Source organism: Lutjanus erythropterus, chromosome 12, assembly GCF_056507025.1.
Source record: "Lutjanus erythropterus isolate fLutEry1 chromosome 12, fLutEry1.hap2, whole genome shotgun sequence".
Lineage (NCBI taxonomy): Eukaryota > Metazoa > Chordata > Actinopteri > Lutjaniformes > Lutjanidae > Lutjanus > Lutjanus erythropterus.
Window position 1 is genome coordinate 35601377 of NC_139328.1, and position 17291 is coordinate 35618667.

The 17291-nt window shown below is 38.7% G+C and overlaps 1 protein-coding gene across 3 annotated transcripts; it reads left to right on the top strand.

Annotated features, from left to right (window-relative positions):
* The first annotated feature begins 4133 nt into the window (after positions 1-4133).
* Positions 4134-15795, top strand: LOC146318403 (palmdelphin-like). Of its 3 annotated transcripts, none has more exons than XM_084732958.1 (9): positions 4134-4243; positions 4391-4471; positions 5969-6096; positions 6257-6371; positions 6495-6519; positions 6607-6708; positions 7912-8072; positions 9687-10731; positions 15614-15795. In XM_084732958.1, exons 1-9 carry the CDS (start codon positions 4199-4201, stop codon positions 15625-15627), a joined length of 1716 nt encoding a protein of 571 aa, XP_084589084.1. In that variant the 5' UTR covers positions 4134-4198; the 3' UTR covers positions 15628-15795. The 3 variants fall into 3 exon arrangements, with proteins under 3 accessions (XP_084589084.1, XP_084589082.1, XP_084589083.1); XM_084732956.1 differs by lacking the exon at positions 15614-15795 and adding an exon at positions 10871-11438; XM_084732957.1 differs by lacking the exon at positions 15614-15795 and having other exon boundaries at positions 9687-11438.
* Positions 15796-17291: the final 1496 nt, after the last annotated feature.

Consider the following 17291-nt stretch of genomic DNA (forward strand, 5'->3'; position numbering starts at 1 on the left):
ATTTGCTGGCTCCGGCTTCTTAAATGTGAGGATTTACTACTTTTCTTTAAATGAAGAGTATCTGTGTTTTTGAATGTTGAACAAGAAGATGTCACTTTGAACTATGTGTTGTTATGAGTACCTGTAACATTTTTTGTGACATTTTATAGAAACAATTAATCAATTAATTTTTGAAAATAATTGGCAGATGAATCAATAATGAAAATAATGGTTAGTTGCAGCCCTACTGATATAACTATCTCTCTAAATTTTTTAGGATGGCATGCATTAATGTTATTTCTTTGAATAAAGAAATCATACTCCTACATTTTTCATTCAAATGTAGAAGCAGAGTGTAGAGCCCTGTGAAATGATAATATCATAGCCATAATATGAAGTAAATCCTTTTGGAAAACAAATGTGAGGAGAATTTTCAGGTATTGAGCACATGGCAGTCACACTCATCAGCCCACATGGTCACTGTGTCTACAGTGTAGCTGGCAAGCAGATGGCTTACACAGATTAACAGCCTCATGAGCAGATTAGCTCGGTGTGCCCACTGTTTACTGACTAGTTACCTGACTGACTGACTGACAGGCTGATGCAAACTCTACTCAGCTTGTAGAAATGAGAAAAAAGTCACCCTAATTGATTACTGACAGGCTGGTTGTGTTGCCTGTCTCTGTAAGACATGATGTGACAGCTGACTGACTGACAGTGTGTGTAACTGTAGGTGGGTCAGGTTAAACCCCCGCCTCAGGCTGACAGGCAGGGCGCCTTGTTTGAGGGAGTTGGGGCAGAATAACGTGTAGTTCCTCTCCTTCAGAGTGGAACGGATGGACTAGTTTGTTAAAATGACTTAGAGCAAAATTAATGTGACCAAGAACCTTTTCTCCCACTGACCTGAGGCACTGGGTCAATAACAGGTTAGGATACTAAGGTTAGGTTAGTTTAGCCCTGTGGTATACTGCTGCAGTATGGAGCATCGCTAAAATAGCTGCAGAATTGAACTTTGATGTAGAATCTGATAGAATAAATTACTGTAGAGAAGCATATGGGCCTTAGAGCAGCCACCTGGATTTTCACTCAGAGTTTGTCAAATGCTGACCTGGAAATAGAAGCAGCAAATATGTTTCTTTCTAAGAATACCTCCCACCCCCTCGACCCCCTTAGACATGGTTGAACCTTGCTATTAACTCTCCTGACCCACATCTATAATAAACAAACAGCCTCCAAACCTATATCCATGCAGCAGTCTGCAGGGTGGGAAACTATTAACCCAAAGAGTGGTTTTACATGTGTCTTTATTTTATAATGAACAAAAGATCAACCCTGGAATTGCTGTGATGCACAGAGATGTTTTTATCTGTTGACTCAATTGATTCCTCCAATGTGGTCAAACAGCTCTTTGAAAGTCCTGCACCTGAAGCTGTCTGTTTTACAGGTGAACAAATAGTGTAATTCAGACTGCTCTGCTGGTGTGTATACTCTGCAAACTGACTGACTGAAGAAGATAAACAATGTGATAATGTTACCTCATGGCCTTTATGATGAACATATTTTTCGTGTTCAATATTGTTTTTTGTTGTGTGCGGTATTACAGATGAGAGGGAACTGACCAATGGGTGAATAAATAAGAGCAAAACAAGGGCTAAATTAAAAAGATGCTCCAAGGGCACTCTGGAGAATCGCAGGTTCAAGTCTGGTTAGGTGCCTTTGTTGCCTGTCATTACCCCCTTGTGCAAACTTGGTGGAGTGCCCCTTTAACGAAATCAAAATCAAAGAGTAAATGAACAAGACTAAGAGTCTGACCTGGAATCTGATGCCAGTTTTCACACGGTACAGACACAATTCAGTTATAATTCAGGCATAAGTATGTAAGTTTAATATCCAGTAGGGGTGTCATAATTTCAACATTAAATCGAAAACTGATTGAAATAAGCTTTTTCAATCTCAATCAGTGATGATTCTGACAGTTGTCAGGGCATAAAACCAATGATTTGTTGATTTTTTTCAAATCAAAACTCAGTCAAACTCATAGTTGAACAATGGCATAACTGTCAGTGCAAAACAAAAAAAATGTTTTCATTGAATTGAATCGAATCTTGGCCTTAAAATTAAAAGCCATCAAAACATGACCCTGAGAACTGTTATTAGATATATATAGTTTTAAGGGTTTTTTGTGTTTCATGTGAGTTAAATTTAAACCACAGACTGAAAAAACATTTAAAAGCACAACAAGGCATTTACACGATACACAGTGTGGACAGCTGGAACAGCGGGACGTCAACACTCCCCCAGCAGACAGCCCACTGACCCAGTGGATAAAAATAAAAGATTTGACCCAAGAGTTTATAAAAAAAAAACACAGTGCTGTATTTGTGAACAGGAAGTCACAGAGCTACTTCATCTAGGGATGACTCTGATAGCAGCTGTTACAGTTTTAGACATTTACTTAAAAGAATTAGCACTAGGATCACAATGACTAATATTAATACAGTATATATACCATACTGTAAACATAAAGTACAGTAGAAGTAGAAATATGATCGTTGAAACATGTCAGTAGAAAGATTTAGGCTTAACATGATACAGGGTCACTTCCAAAATTATCAAAAGACTGATTGAGAGCCTATGTGGCAGACAGCCAGTCTGGGAGAGACTCACACACACACACACACACACACACACACACACACACATACACAGAGTCAGAGCAGCTGTAGTTAACGGAGTCTTGTAAATCAGAGGATCCTGTCATACAGTTGTCTGTTGATTGAATAGACTGACAGAGTGAGGACACAGTGCTCAGGCTGAGGTAGCAACAGTTAGCAGTAACCACAACAACAATGACCTCTGTTGTTATTGTTCCTCAGGGTCACTGGGGTTAAACTGGGAGCAGCAGGGACAGCAAGACCACCAACAGCTGAAGGGAGATTTAGTGGGACAAAGCAGAGAAAGAAGTACTTATGTGCATTGTGTATATTGGTATGCAAAATGAAATGTCCATATCCTAAGAGGACGTTTAATTGCAACATGCAAAATGTGCAAAATGCAACTCAAGTATGTGAGTGGTGTGGACTTTTCTTGAAGTGTATGAAACAGATAGCAAAGTTGCTGTTTGAAATGATTGTTTAGCGATGTTCATCCCAGGAGGAACCAAATCACATTCCTTCAGCAGTGTGGATTTAATTGACCATCTCAAGAACCTGATCATTTTGACGAATATGTGAAGATCAAAAAAAAAAAAAACAAACCTGTCAGCTGTAGTCAGCTGTTATTTTTTTTTTTACATTTTGATAAAGCACTGTATTTTATGTCTGCTTCTGCCAGCAGGCCATCACTACAACAGTATGTGGAATTATATGTTTATCCCACCATAGGAGAGGCTTAATGTTCTCCAAGTAGAGGAAAGAAATTAGCATATATCAGTATCAGCGATTGGGCTAGAGTTGGACGATATGTTAAAATTTTCCAAACGATCATCGGCGATTGGCGATATCATCGTCCCCCCTCCCTCCTCCTCCTGTCCTCTTGGGTCTCAGCTGGGAGATATGTGCAAAAAAACAGAAAAAAACAACAAACACAACCTCCCTTCCCTTTCTTTAAAAGGTAGACATTGTGATATTTGCATATACCCAAAAACCTGTTTAAATGCAAGACTTTTATGATGTTTAGAAGTAGGTGTATTCTCCTTCTGACCAGAAATGTGGCCTGTTCTTCTCTAGCCTGCAAACTGATGGCTAGTTGTAGTTTGTTTATTACTCCCAGAGCTGACCATAGACAGACAACAGGCTGTGTACCATAAACTGCAGCACAAACCCCAAATGAGACATATATTCTGACTGTGCCTTGTCCACAGAATGCTACTACAACCTCAATACTGACATATCTAACATGTCTTAATCGGAGAATGCTGCATTCAGAAAAAGGCCTACTTCAGAATATCTAGATATGCTGTTTATATGACTTGTATACAGTTCATACTATTATCATATTTGGAATAAGACTATAAAATTAGTGGACATGTAAAGATAGTCCATAATCTGTCTGGGGGTTTAAGTTTGATTGGTTAATTTGTAGTTAAATGCAGTGTACATTTATTTCAACATTTAACTGTGGAAAAACATGTCTGACAAGTCCTTTCCTGTCCACTTTGTCCATGCTGTCTTTGTCTCTGTCTCTTTCTCCCCTCCCTCACTGTCTGTCCTGACACAGGATGGAGGAGTCTGACCTGATCAAAGAGAGACTACAGGCCATCACTGTAAGGCTTTTACTCCACTCTGCTCAGTGTGGTAGTTTTGTAGTCATAAGTATATAATCTGCTACACCTGCTAACCTAAACTTTCTATAAAAAATACCTTCTCTGCATATAACTGCATTACTCATTTATCTGCCTTTAATGTGACAGGAGAAGCATCACATTCAGGAAGACATTAGACAGAAGAAACTGGAACTGGACCAGGAGAAACTCAGACTGCAGCATCTAAAGGTTAATTTACACTTAAATACCGTCTGAATAAATCTAACAGTAACACCCAATGAAGTATGTGGTGGTAAACAGTTTGGATGGATGAGTATTATCTCTCATTAGCATGAATAATCACTCTGTCCATCTGTCTGCCCACAAATGTTCATATTATTAGTCTTCCTGTGACCTCTACAGGCTCTGAGGTCACCATTAACTCTTTAACAACCGGAGGAAATGACACCTGTTGACCGCTGCAGCTGTAAACCTCAAATACATTTAAATACATCTATGCCTGTTGGTATCAACATTCATACATGTTCACAAGTGGCATTATAATGCAACTCCTCGTGTCTCGAGAGACCACTTATGAACAGACCTCACTGCCCCACTGTATCTGCAAATAAACATATAGGTACATCATTTCTTTTTACAAAGATAAAATGTGTTATTAGAAATACCTTGATGTATAACATTTGCTTAATTTACAAGAAGGCATTAATGACTAAGAATTTGTTGTAGACAGATTTTCACAAAGTTTATAAAGTTTTTCCTGACTCAACAACTCAAAAATGTATACATTTTTTTTCAGGAACTCTGAGAACTTTATCCATAAGCAACAAAGAAGTAGCCTATATTGGTTTATATTTAGTGTATTTTTAAAGTTGACATGGACACTGTCAATAAAATGTTGTCTCTGTTTATTACTTTAATGAAAATGATGAAATCAGTTGAATCAGTGTGTTCAAACAGGTGCTAAATGTTGTCATGTAGACACACTTAGACAGGAGCAGCCACTAGAACAGCCATAAAAATGACGCAATGTTTTTTATAAGGAAAGAAAAACTTAATGTATTGAATTTAATGCAATACAAAAAGGCACAAATTATTAAGAATTTGCTATAGCAGTTTTACTTCCCTGCTCTATATGCAAATAAACACGTACATCATCTCAGTTCTCAGAGACTAAATGTGTTGTTGTTTTTAACCGACTGCTAAACAGTAGTAGTTAACCACTGGGACAAACAGATGCAGTATTTTTACATAAAGACAGAAATAACTTATTGTAGAACATTTGCAGAATTTACACGAAGGTCCAAATAATTAAGAATTTGTTGTTGACAGTGTTTCACAATGTTTATTAAGTTGGTTCTCACTCAGCAACTTTAACAATTGTTTGATTTTGTAAGGGAGTCTGGGGATATTGCTTTTACTAGCTATGTTGGCGGGTCAGAGAGCCCAAACAAGTCATTTGAATTATAGTGAACAAAATTAAAAGCTATTTCATGTGGACTTACAGGACATCAGTTGAATAGGAGTCTTTCAGTGTGGCTCAGAACACACTGTGGACACACTGCTAAAAGACTGTGGTCACATGCAACCGGACCACCTTAAAATGAGCTCTGAGCGATCAGATCTCAGTGTGTCCACAATACATCTTGGGTGCATTCACATGTACAGCTGGAACAGGCTTTGTATCCACATTATTGAATGTCCACATCTGTCTTTTGAAATCATCAGAAAAAATCTCTGAGAGAGCAGTGGCTGCTACAGGACTCAGCTTCCCACAATGCAATACCAAACCCACAACAACAGAGCCTTTTATCTGACCAGGAGCAGACCAGAGCTCTGCAGCTCAGCATCCACAGGTACAAAACACACAACCACACACACACACACACAACCACACACACACACACACACACACACACACACACACACACACACACACACACACACACACACACACACACACCAGTATGAGGTACAGGGGGTTTTGCTGATCTGCACTGTCTTCTGATCCATCAGGATAGAGATGGAGGTGGAGTCTCTGGAGAGAGAGGAGTCTATGATTTCTACCAAGGAGGGCTTTATCCTTAATAGACTGAAGGCTGTGGAGAAAAGTTCAGAGGACATTATCAAGGTACACACACACACACACACACACACACACACACACACACACACACACACACACACACCATCTCACAGCCGTATTCTTGTGTTTTTATTGCATTGCTTTCACTGTTTTGTGTGTGTCTTATAGGAGGTCCAAGACAGCTTTGTTCATGGTAAGTCATTATATATGAACTTTGTTGAATGTTTTAACCAATACCAAAGATGAACCTGTGTTAACATTTCTGTTTCCTGTCCTGCAGAGCCATTACAAGTCACCACAATGTTCCCCAAAGTCCCAGAATCCCCCTCTCCACCACCCACTCTGCAGCACCAACACTCTGAGCCAAGCACACCAAGAAAGAGTGAGATTTTTACTCATTCCTGTAATATCATTCATTGCACATTGTACATTATATGTTGCCATTTATGAGTTTTCATATACACTGCCTGACCAGAAAAAGTCACCACCTGGATTTAACTAAGCAAACAGTTAAGATCCTTCCATTTGATAATTACTACAGTGATTAATATGATTCAGCTGGTAACTGATGCAGTGAGCAGTTTCTCATTTCTTAAACAACCAGGTCAGAAGACATATCCTGTGGTCGTGGAAAAGATGTTACTCTGTTTAGAAGAGTCAAATTATTGTTCTGCATCAAGCAAAAAACAACTAAGGAGATTGATGAAACTACTAAATCAGTAAGGATCATCAGAAAAAAGGCTTCACTTTACTGGGGAGCATAAAGATTGGACTGTGGATCAATGGAAAAAGGTCATGTGGTCTGATGAGTCCAGATTTACCCTGTTCCAGAGTGATGGGAGCATCAGGGTAAGAAGAGAGGAGGATGAAGTGATGCTCCCATCATGCCTAGTGTCTACTGTACAAGCCTGTGGGGTCAGTGTTATGATCTGAGGTTGCTTCAGTTGTTCAGGTCGAGGTTCAGCGACGTTATGTGACCAATAATGATTTTTTTCTTCACTGATGACACGCATATATTCCAAGATGACAATGTCAGGATTCATGAGGCTCAAACAGTGAAAGAGTGGTTCAGGGAGCATGAGACATCATTTTCACACATGGACTGTCCACCACAGAGTCCAGACCTGAACCCCACTGAGAATCTTTGGGATGTGCTGGAGAAGAGTTTACACAGCGGTCAGACTCTCCCATCATCAATACAAGATCTTGGTGAAAAATTAATGCAACTCTGGACAGAAATAAATATTGTGACACTGCATAAGCTTATCAAAATGATACCATGGTGAATGTGTGCCGTAATCAAAGCTAAAGGTTTTCCAACAAAATATTGGAGTGTGTTTTTTTGTTTTTTTTTGGCCAAGCAGTGTACAACAATTCACAAGTGCAGGGTTCACTCATAATGGTGTAGTTTGATGGCAAACAACCTTGAATAAATATTCAATTGAAAAAGGTTAGGATAAAAAACTACTATCATAGCAGCAGCTGGCAGGACCTGGCCTGATGTAGTCATATTCAGGTGCATATGAGATTTGTCCAACTTAAACTGATATTAACATAGACTCTGTGCCTCTGTCTTCTGTCTCAGCTCTGTTTGCCATGGAGATCAATGTGACTAAAGACCTGTTGACCGGGGAGAGCACAGTCCTCTCTACTGCCACAGTTCCACCTGAGGAGTTAGACCAACATGAAGGGGTCAAGGTTTACGATGACGGCAGGAAGTGTGTTTATGCCCTGAACTCACAAGAGGTAATATAATTTACATTAATAATAACATTTATTTATGTAGCACTTTTCAACCTTGTTACAAAGCGCTTCACATAAAAATCAAAAATGTTTTGCTATAATAGAAAGTTGAAGTTAAGTTACATTACAGGCTGCATTAAAAAATAAATAAATGCAGAAATATAGGTTTATAAAAAGTTAGTTTTTAGTATAATAACTATAATATCATAAATATAATTTAATATAACAAATGTAACTATCAGTATAATGACTCAAGAAATAAGCTGTTTACACAAATAATTTATTGGTATTTACAAAGTACCAATATTTGAACAAATTCATAGATAAAAAATTCATACATGCTTAGCCCTGGACTTGTCAGAGTAACTAGACATGTTTGAAAATGGGGATTCAGGGGGTTTAATGTAATGTGTGTTAACATTTATATTACAAACATTTTGCTATAAAACGTGTTAGGCACCTCACCTTAGGCCACTGAGTCAGCTATGTTTAGTTGCTTGCTTTATTCATTTGCTAATATATCAAACTTTATTATCTCAGCTCAGTAGACCTCTTCTCAGAGGTTCACTCAGTCACAGCTTTGTGGCTATGGAATTGAGCATAACTCACCACTGGTTATGTGCACAGTGTTTCACTTGATATTGAATAAGATTTCAGAATCTCGTCAAAACACACTGGTGTTTAAAAAACACATTGACACAAAAGAGGCACAGGAGAAGACAAAGAAATCAGCTGGGGCAGTGTTGAGACATCAAGGCAACTGTGCCCTCAGAGAAAACAATTTTTTTAGGGGCATGAGGCCAAACTAGTGAGATACGGCAGCCATGGCCTCCATTAAATCCCTGCCCTGTTTCTGTTTAAATTAAAACATGCTTTCACTGGGCAGTAAACAGTGTGATCAGATAAGTTATTTTGCCGTGGACAGTGGCATTGTCCATCTGCCCAACCTTAATAGTAACTTAAGAGTAACTAGTCTGAGGTTAATTGCAGGTATATACAGTATGGGCACAAAAGCTAAGAAATGTAGGCTGCAGTGCTTAAAAAGTAATGCTTAAAACCTTAAAGTTCATTTGAAAATTTACTGGAAACCAATCATTGTTCCGGTTAAGTCTGGCTGCAGCACTCTGTATAACTTGAAGGCATGAGCGGCTTTCACCACTAAGGCAAGAAAAAATATGAAGTTGATGTAAACAGGACTGAACTACTTTATTAACATGATTTAAAAAAAAGTAATATTAGAATAAGACAGAATTGCTGGATTTCTGGCACTAGAATTAACAGAGGAGGGCAGGTTATCACATTTATCAGTAAATTCTGATGTATTTAATGACCTGAACAAGATTTTTCTTCATTGAATTGGAAGAAGTTATTAAATATCCAATACTTAATGTCAGTTAGCCAGTTCTTTCAGGATTTTACAGACACATAAAGTTGCGTGTCATCGCCATAGAGTAATAATAATAAAAGTAACTGTCTCAGTCTCATTCTATGATTTTCCACTCCCAGCAGCGACACCTTTTTTGTTTGTTTTCTCAAGATCATCCGCTCTTTCTGCTTTTGCCATTGACCTCACATTGTGTTCTCCTACTAGTGACCTGTATTCCTCTCCACTTTCAGGGGTCACACGACCGGAGTTGCGTGTCTGAGCTGTCAGCCAATGAGGTGGAAAAGTTGCTAAGAAGTGCCACAATACATCGCCAAGTAAACCACCAAAACTACCAACAAAGTCACAGCAGAAGGGAGGAGCATTGCTTTTACAGACACCAGGATGAGAGAGACAGAGTGGACAGGTATGACCTCAGACACCAGGGAAGACAGTATGGTCCCCATGTCCACAGAAGCAACACAGTGGAGAAAGACTTTAGATATAGGGAAAACTGGCAGAGAAAACCAGGGGTAGAGCATCGCTGTGGAAACCAGGAAAGCCATTACAGATGGCAGGAAGAGAGAAATAACCAGAGCAACCTGAGGGAAGCTCATCGCCTTGGAAACCAGAAGGGGTTGGGACGTCACTATGGAAACCAGATAGATCGTCCCTACAGTGCTTACCAGATTAGAAACTCTGTTCAGGAAGATCGGCTTGTTGGCCGCCACACCAACAGCATTATCAGAAGCAACAGTATGGTGAATGGAGGCAGAGCCAATGGCTGTCCTCCTCCCAGATCACATGACCAGGAAGTAGTGTCCCCCTATCAACCACAGCTCTGCTACACTCCAGCCAATTATATTCCTCTTAGGGATTATATCAGTGTAGACGAGGAAGAACTTTATTGCTACCACAGCCATGATGGAAACTCAGCCACTGCTCTGTACGGTGGCCCCACCCACTCTGACAGAGTGCCCTCCCCCCTGTGCGGGGACAACACCCCTTACACCATCCTCAACACCATGGAGACCACTGAGCCAATCACTGCCATCTTCATGGGCTTCCAGACAGCACAGGATGACAGTAGGCATGATCAGGAGTTTGACGGCTCGCTGAAGGCAGAGCTGGTCATCATCGAGGACAACGAAGACAACAGTGACGACAAAAGCATGAAAGAGAAGAAGAACCACGCCCAGCTGGGAGGATATAGTTATCCACAAGGAGGTTCAGCCAATGGAAACACAGGACGTATGGATGGAGTTGGAGACAAGCGGACAGACAGACGGGTGGGACCAGGTATCAGAAAGATCCAAAAGAAACAGAAAGCCTGCTGCACTGTCTGCTAACTGGACTTAACAATGCATGTCTGAGTGTCCAACAGTCTGCTAACCTAATGACTAACCGCTATCATGCCTATCATTGCTCTGTGTCACAGGTCTAACAGTTACTGTGAGGAAAGAAAGTGAAGCAGGACACCACCCCATCATGTACATTACGGCTGTTTAGTATTGCAGGGCAGCAATCAACAACTACCCAGGTATCTGTGGTGGGACTCATGGAAACCCCCTGCAACAAATTTAGATCCAGCTTCACCCAAGCTGTTATAGCTTATACGAGCTATACGATTAATGCAGAGTTCACGCTACAGGATTGTATCCAGTTCAAAGACAATCTGAGAGCTCACTGATGCCTCGTAGATACCCAAAAGATATCAAGCAGGTTGAATATCCGCTCGTGTCAGGGACTGGTCGGGGAACCATGCAGCGAGTTACAGCCATTAAGAGCAGACCACAAGCTCAGACACGAGTTGGGGGAGGAGAGGAGTTCAGGAAAGATGAAAGAGCACCAAAGCAGCCGCCAGAAAAGTCCACTTTCTTTAAAAATGAGCAAATCGTAGTTATGAAGTAAAAAAAAATAAATGAGTAATGTAGTAGTTCTAAAGTTATAAAGTAGTTCAAATTAGCTCCAACTTCAGCAGCTGCAGCAATAACATAGTGTGCCCTGATGCTCAGTATTCATAATCTACGGTGGTAGATTAATAATCTATCATAATCTATCAGTATCAAATATTCATCCCAGCAGACCAGAAAGGTGGCACTAAAAAGATGCAAAGTTTTCATCTTTGGAAGAGAACATTTTCTGTGAGCTTGAATTCAGTGCTTCACTACAGATAAAAAAAATAAAACATCCACAAGAGTTTTGTAAACCACACACAGGACAACGCACTTGTCTAAATGACTTTAAAAATAATACATATACTTTTAATGAATAAATGCATATGTACAATATGAAATGCAAATAGTTAACTAGAGTATTTAAGAATAGAATATTAGCTTAAGTGATTACACATTATGAGGAGGACCTGAGTAAATGTGTAAAACACAGTGAGCTGCTGTCCTGTGGCTCCCTCTGCTGGTGTAAAGATGCTGATGTGCCCTAGTTCATAATAATAGCAGCTATTCAAGACTGACAGCAATGCTGGACTTAGAGATAATGAAAAACTCTGCAGTATTTCAGCTGAAGCTGTACGGAATTTGATGAGCTCAACAATTGTTCAACAAAGTGCTTTTTTAGTATTATATAGGTCTGTACACTGTAGTCTACTGGTTTCCAAAGTGGGTTTCAGACCTTTAGTGATACCCAGAATAATAAACGCAAATTCATTTCAACTGACTAATACTGGGAGATGGTAGACCAATAACAGAATATGAGTGTGACAGTTCTGATCATTGTTTTGACTTGGTATAAAAATCAAGGTCTTCATTAAATAGGGTCTGAGGTATGACACAGGATTTATTTTAGTTTCTCTAAATAGAAATGTTGGATCAACAGTGTCAAACCTGCACCCATCTGACACAGTACATACTTAAAAATGATTGTAGAAACATAAAACATTTGGTTTTCAGTCATTATTTTTTACAGATTAAAAATATCTTACTGTATCATAATTCAAGTAGAAAGCATGTCAGGCCTGACAACTTTTGTAAAGAACTTCAAATTTGACATTTTAAACTTTTTCCCAGCTGCTGATGCTTTCCACGTTTTTATACTAACATGAAATGTTTGAACTGTACATACAGTGTGTTTGTCTACAATATGCCAGATGATGAGCATGTATAATGATGATGACGCTAATAAACCTTTGTTACTGATGGATGTTAACAGCTTGCTCTGTGTCTAATCCTCATGACAGCACTGCACTTTGTGTACGTGTGTGTGTGTGTGTGTGTGTGACATTAATCCTGTATGATGTGAATCAGCTCAGATGTCCCCCACAGAGTCATGCTGGACATCAGTCTGTTAGTTTATATTGACACTGATGTCATCTCATTATACCACTCTGTGTGTGGCAGGTATTACTCACGCAGTGGGGACACAAACCTGTTTACACGGTCACGTTGTGGGGACCCACCGTCCTTTTGGGGAGAAAAGTCAAGTCTCTGGAATATAACCCATTAAAATTTAGGATGATGAACTTCTTTAAGGTTAGCGTAAGTCTAGGAAATGAATGTAAATCAATGTGATGGTGATGAAAGCCCACATACAAAATCCTAAAATTTTAGACTTTCTTCAAGGACAGGGTAATTTGGAGGTATATTGGGGTAATTTTGAAGAAATTTTAAATATATTATTTGGTAATTACCATGTATTTATGATGAAATTATGGGACCTGGAAATTGAAGCATTACTGACTTACCCCAACCTTAACCACTGCCCTATATGTTACCCTAACCTTAAACAAAGTCTTCACTCTAAAATGTTAGGACTTGTTATGTGGACTTTTGTTTGGTTCTCAAGAAGAAGAAAAGTCCCCACAATGTGAGTTGATTAACAGGTTTATGTGCAAGTAATACATGTCACACGCACACAGTCATGTTTCCAGAGGATATCACATTGACTTAGATTCATTTGCTGGAGACTTACCCCAACCTTAACCACTACTTATGTGATAATTAGTAAGTACCATTTTCATGTAGTGGGTAGAAATTATGAAGCAACATATTTGAAATTTCTCTTTTTTATTGGTAAATTATCCCCAAGTATGTGATGATTTGAGAATGTAGTTTTCAAGCAAGTAGGTGGGAATTACTATTTGCTTTCTTTGACATTAACTGCAAATTTACCCCCATTTCTTTTGGTTAATATGTGATAATAAGGAAGTAACTGAAATTATCCCATTAAAAATGCCCCTGTATTATTTAATAATTACATGTCACTATTTCTAAATAAGCAAATGTAATTACCACCTACTTGCATGAAAATGACACTTGCAAATTATCACATAGTTGACATGAAATTTGGAGGTAATTTGTGGGTAAATTCAGAGAAATTTCTATTATGTTGCTTTGTATTTACCACCAACTATATGAAAAGGATGCTTGGTAATTATCACATACTTCACCATGGAATTTCTGGGTCATTTGTAGGTAATTGCTAAGAAATTTCAAACATACTACTTTGGCAATTACCACCTATTTACCATGAAATTATGGGACCTGGAAATTGAAGTGTTACTGGTAAATATTCAGGGACTGAATGGAAGTCAATGTACTGTCCTTTGAGGTGATGGAAACACGGCTGTGTGTGTGTGTGTGTGTGTGTGTGTGTGTGTGTGTGTGTGTGTGTGTGTGTATGTACAGGTTCCATCCTTTAGCTGACAGCATCAGGTCCAATGACTTTACTGACAGTTCTCGAGTCATTGGCCCTGGCAGACAGCCAACATTCATTAGTCACTGGACACAGTGGTAACATTGTTATTGTTACGGCTGCCGGACAGAATCAGTCCACAGGTTACATTAACACCACCACTACGACCACCCCAAGGAATGTCAAAGACAAAAGACAATCTTTGCATAGCTGAGAAAGCGATCTCAACTCAAGGACTATTTATTTGTTTGTTCAAATGCAGTTTCTAAGACAAGACTGAACTGTAAGCTCAAAATAATGAAAAGTTTTAGCACATGCAGTTCCAAGAGAACACAGTAAATTTCATCTGCTGATGAAGACCATATGAAATGGTGGAAAGCTCCAGAACAGTTTCTTATGTGGACCTTGATTTGATTTTTCTTTTCTTTTTTTTTTTTTTTTTTTTTGTCAGCTGCTGTTTCCAACATTAAGAATGAACATTCATACATCAGTCTGTACGGATGAGCATCAGGGCCAGGCACAAAGGGAACAAGATGTTTTACATTTTGGGTGTTGAAATATTGAGAATAAAGTCAAACTTTGTACCAGGCATGAGAAAAAATAAATCTGATCAAATCGTCAAAATAAATCACAATATTAATTTGTGTCAGGTAGGAAACTTAATTCCCTACAGGATAAAATTCAGAGTGCATTGTAATGTTTCATTGTAATGTTTGTCTTCTCATTTAAAATACTCCCCAAATAAAGTTATTTAGTATATGTGAATATAAAATATACTACATACTCTATAGGGAAATATATAATTTTCAGCAACCTTTTTCTCTTTTTCTATGCATCATCACTTTGGATTATGGTTGTTTTGCTTTTGTAGTTCAACAGCACTATTTCATGGTTTTGTTAATCACAAGTGTCAAGTTTTTGCACCCAAGCCCAAAGTCAAGTCGTAAGTCCTAAACTTTGAGTTTCAAGTCCTAAACAAGTCATAAACTTACCATTTTTTATGCGACTTCAAATGTCAAATGACTTGGGAATTTGTTGCGTCTCTGCCTGTAATTTTCATCCTACACATTTTGCAGGCTACACTTTTTTCTTTTGTTGACCACTTCATAGTTTTTATACATGAACAAAATGATCTATCTCTATCTATCTATCAGTTGATTCAGGAAATGAGCAATAAAGTGATCTGTGCCACACTTTATAAATAACATACTTGTTCATCTTTGGGCTTGGGGGAAGCCATCAAGTATTTTCAAGGCAAAAAACTCAAGTCCAGGTGAATTCACGAATCACTGGTGTTCAGTCATTTGTGTTCATTGGTTAATTTTGTCAAGTCAAGTATAAAGTCATAAAATTTGTCCAAGTCACTTGAGTCCACACCTCTGAAGTTCAGAATGTAGAATTCCTGAAATCATTTCTGTTTTCACCACTTTGCCTTTGAGCCAGGCACATTTTCAGTCAACATGAAACTCAAACGGCACAGTGTAATGTTTTGCTGATGACGGTGTGATGTGTGTTGCTGTGTGTGTGTCAGGTACAGAGGAGTGAAGGAGGATGGCTGATCCATCTGACACACAGGAGCCTTCAGTAGCCTGACCACACTGACCAGTTCATCATCGTCAGCCTGCTGATCAGCCTCCACTGCTGCCTTCTTGCATCAAAATCTCTTCCATATTCCAGTGATCCTCTCAGCTGAGTCCCTCCTCTCTGCACGTCTCTGCAGTTTGACAATCTGCCAGAATGAACATGTTGCATTTTCCTCTTCTTGATGCTTGGCTCTGTGCAACCTTCATACTACACTCTTCTTTGTTTGTAATTCCTAAAACATTTGACCCATTGACATCTTGTTGATTGTCCTGATTATCTTGTGAATTTACTGTTGGTAAGATGCCTCGGGTCTTGTTAAAAGTATAGCTGTTTGTGACTCTGATCTTGGCTGCACACCTTCAACAATAGTGATGCACTGTAGGGAAACTGACCTAAAACTGATTACTCTTATATCTCTTGGACACTTAAGGAATATACTAATTAATCACACATTACCTGCATGTACATGATTTAAGTGATTTTGTTCATTGATTTGTATAGTCATATTTCTAAGGGTAAATATTTTAACTGATTCTTCTTATTGATTTTGTATAGTTGTATTTCACATGGTGTAGGCTTGGAATCACAATAATTGATTTTTCAAATAATCTTAAAGAAAGTTTGAAAAAATCTACTGTCCAAAAATAAAAGATGAAAAAAAAATCCATAGGGCAAAATACAGGGGTCTCAGAGAGTCAGAGACGACTTGATTGATACTTGAGACCCCCTAAAAGCCTCAACAGCAAACCTCTGGGGGGTCTCTGGAAGGATCTTGACAAATATTATTTGTCAATTGTTATTGTCACTAAAAATGTCAAACTATGTCCAGTATTCACTATTTAAATTGCAAAACATTTATTCAAAAATATAAATACAGAAAAATATAGACCCTTTTTACAGCTGTCACTGAAAAGCTGTGCACACATTTCAGCAACAGCAGTAGCGGCCTCCTACAGTCATCCAGACAAATGATCAAGCTGCAAATGTTGAATTAAACATTTTACCAGCAAAAACATTGCCAAAATGTCTGGTTGTTGTGTACACAATACATCAGAATCCATATTCCACTGGTTAACTTCATTTGTTCAGAATTGCAACAGGATCACAGAGCAATCGGTGGTGTCTACATCTGTAAGCTACCAAACATGTTGACTGGACTGAGGATGCAATCAAAACTAATTGTGTTTGCAGCGTCCCATTAATAAGCTGTGGTTGTCCACCATACTTTCCTCGCAAAAATGCATGTGTAGCTTTCTCATTGGTTACAAATTGCAAAATGGTCTATTGTTGGGCTGTTTCATCTTATATTGCTCATTAAGTGCCCAGTTGATTCTGGTTAGACCTTCCATGGGTGGTGCTGCTTCAGATGATCCACAACCAGTTTAGAAAACTTAATGTTTCCCTGTACAACTTGAAAAGGCTTTTTTTTTTTCCCCTCCACAATATCGTGGTTACACTCCATTAAAAACACAAACTCAAAATCTTGTAGGTCTATATTGCAATATTATGTTGTGTGCCTGACCTGGTGTGGTTTGTAAAGAGTTATCTTGCTTTTGTCTTTTGAGTTTGTCAGAGTGTAAATTCATTACTTTGTCAGTAAAGACTTTCTATATCACAGTTTTTTG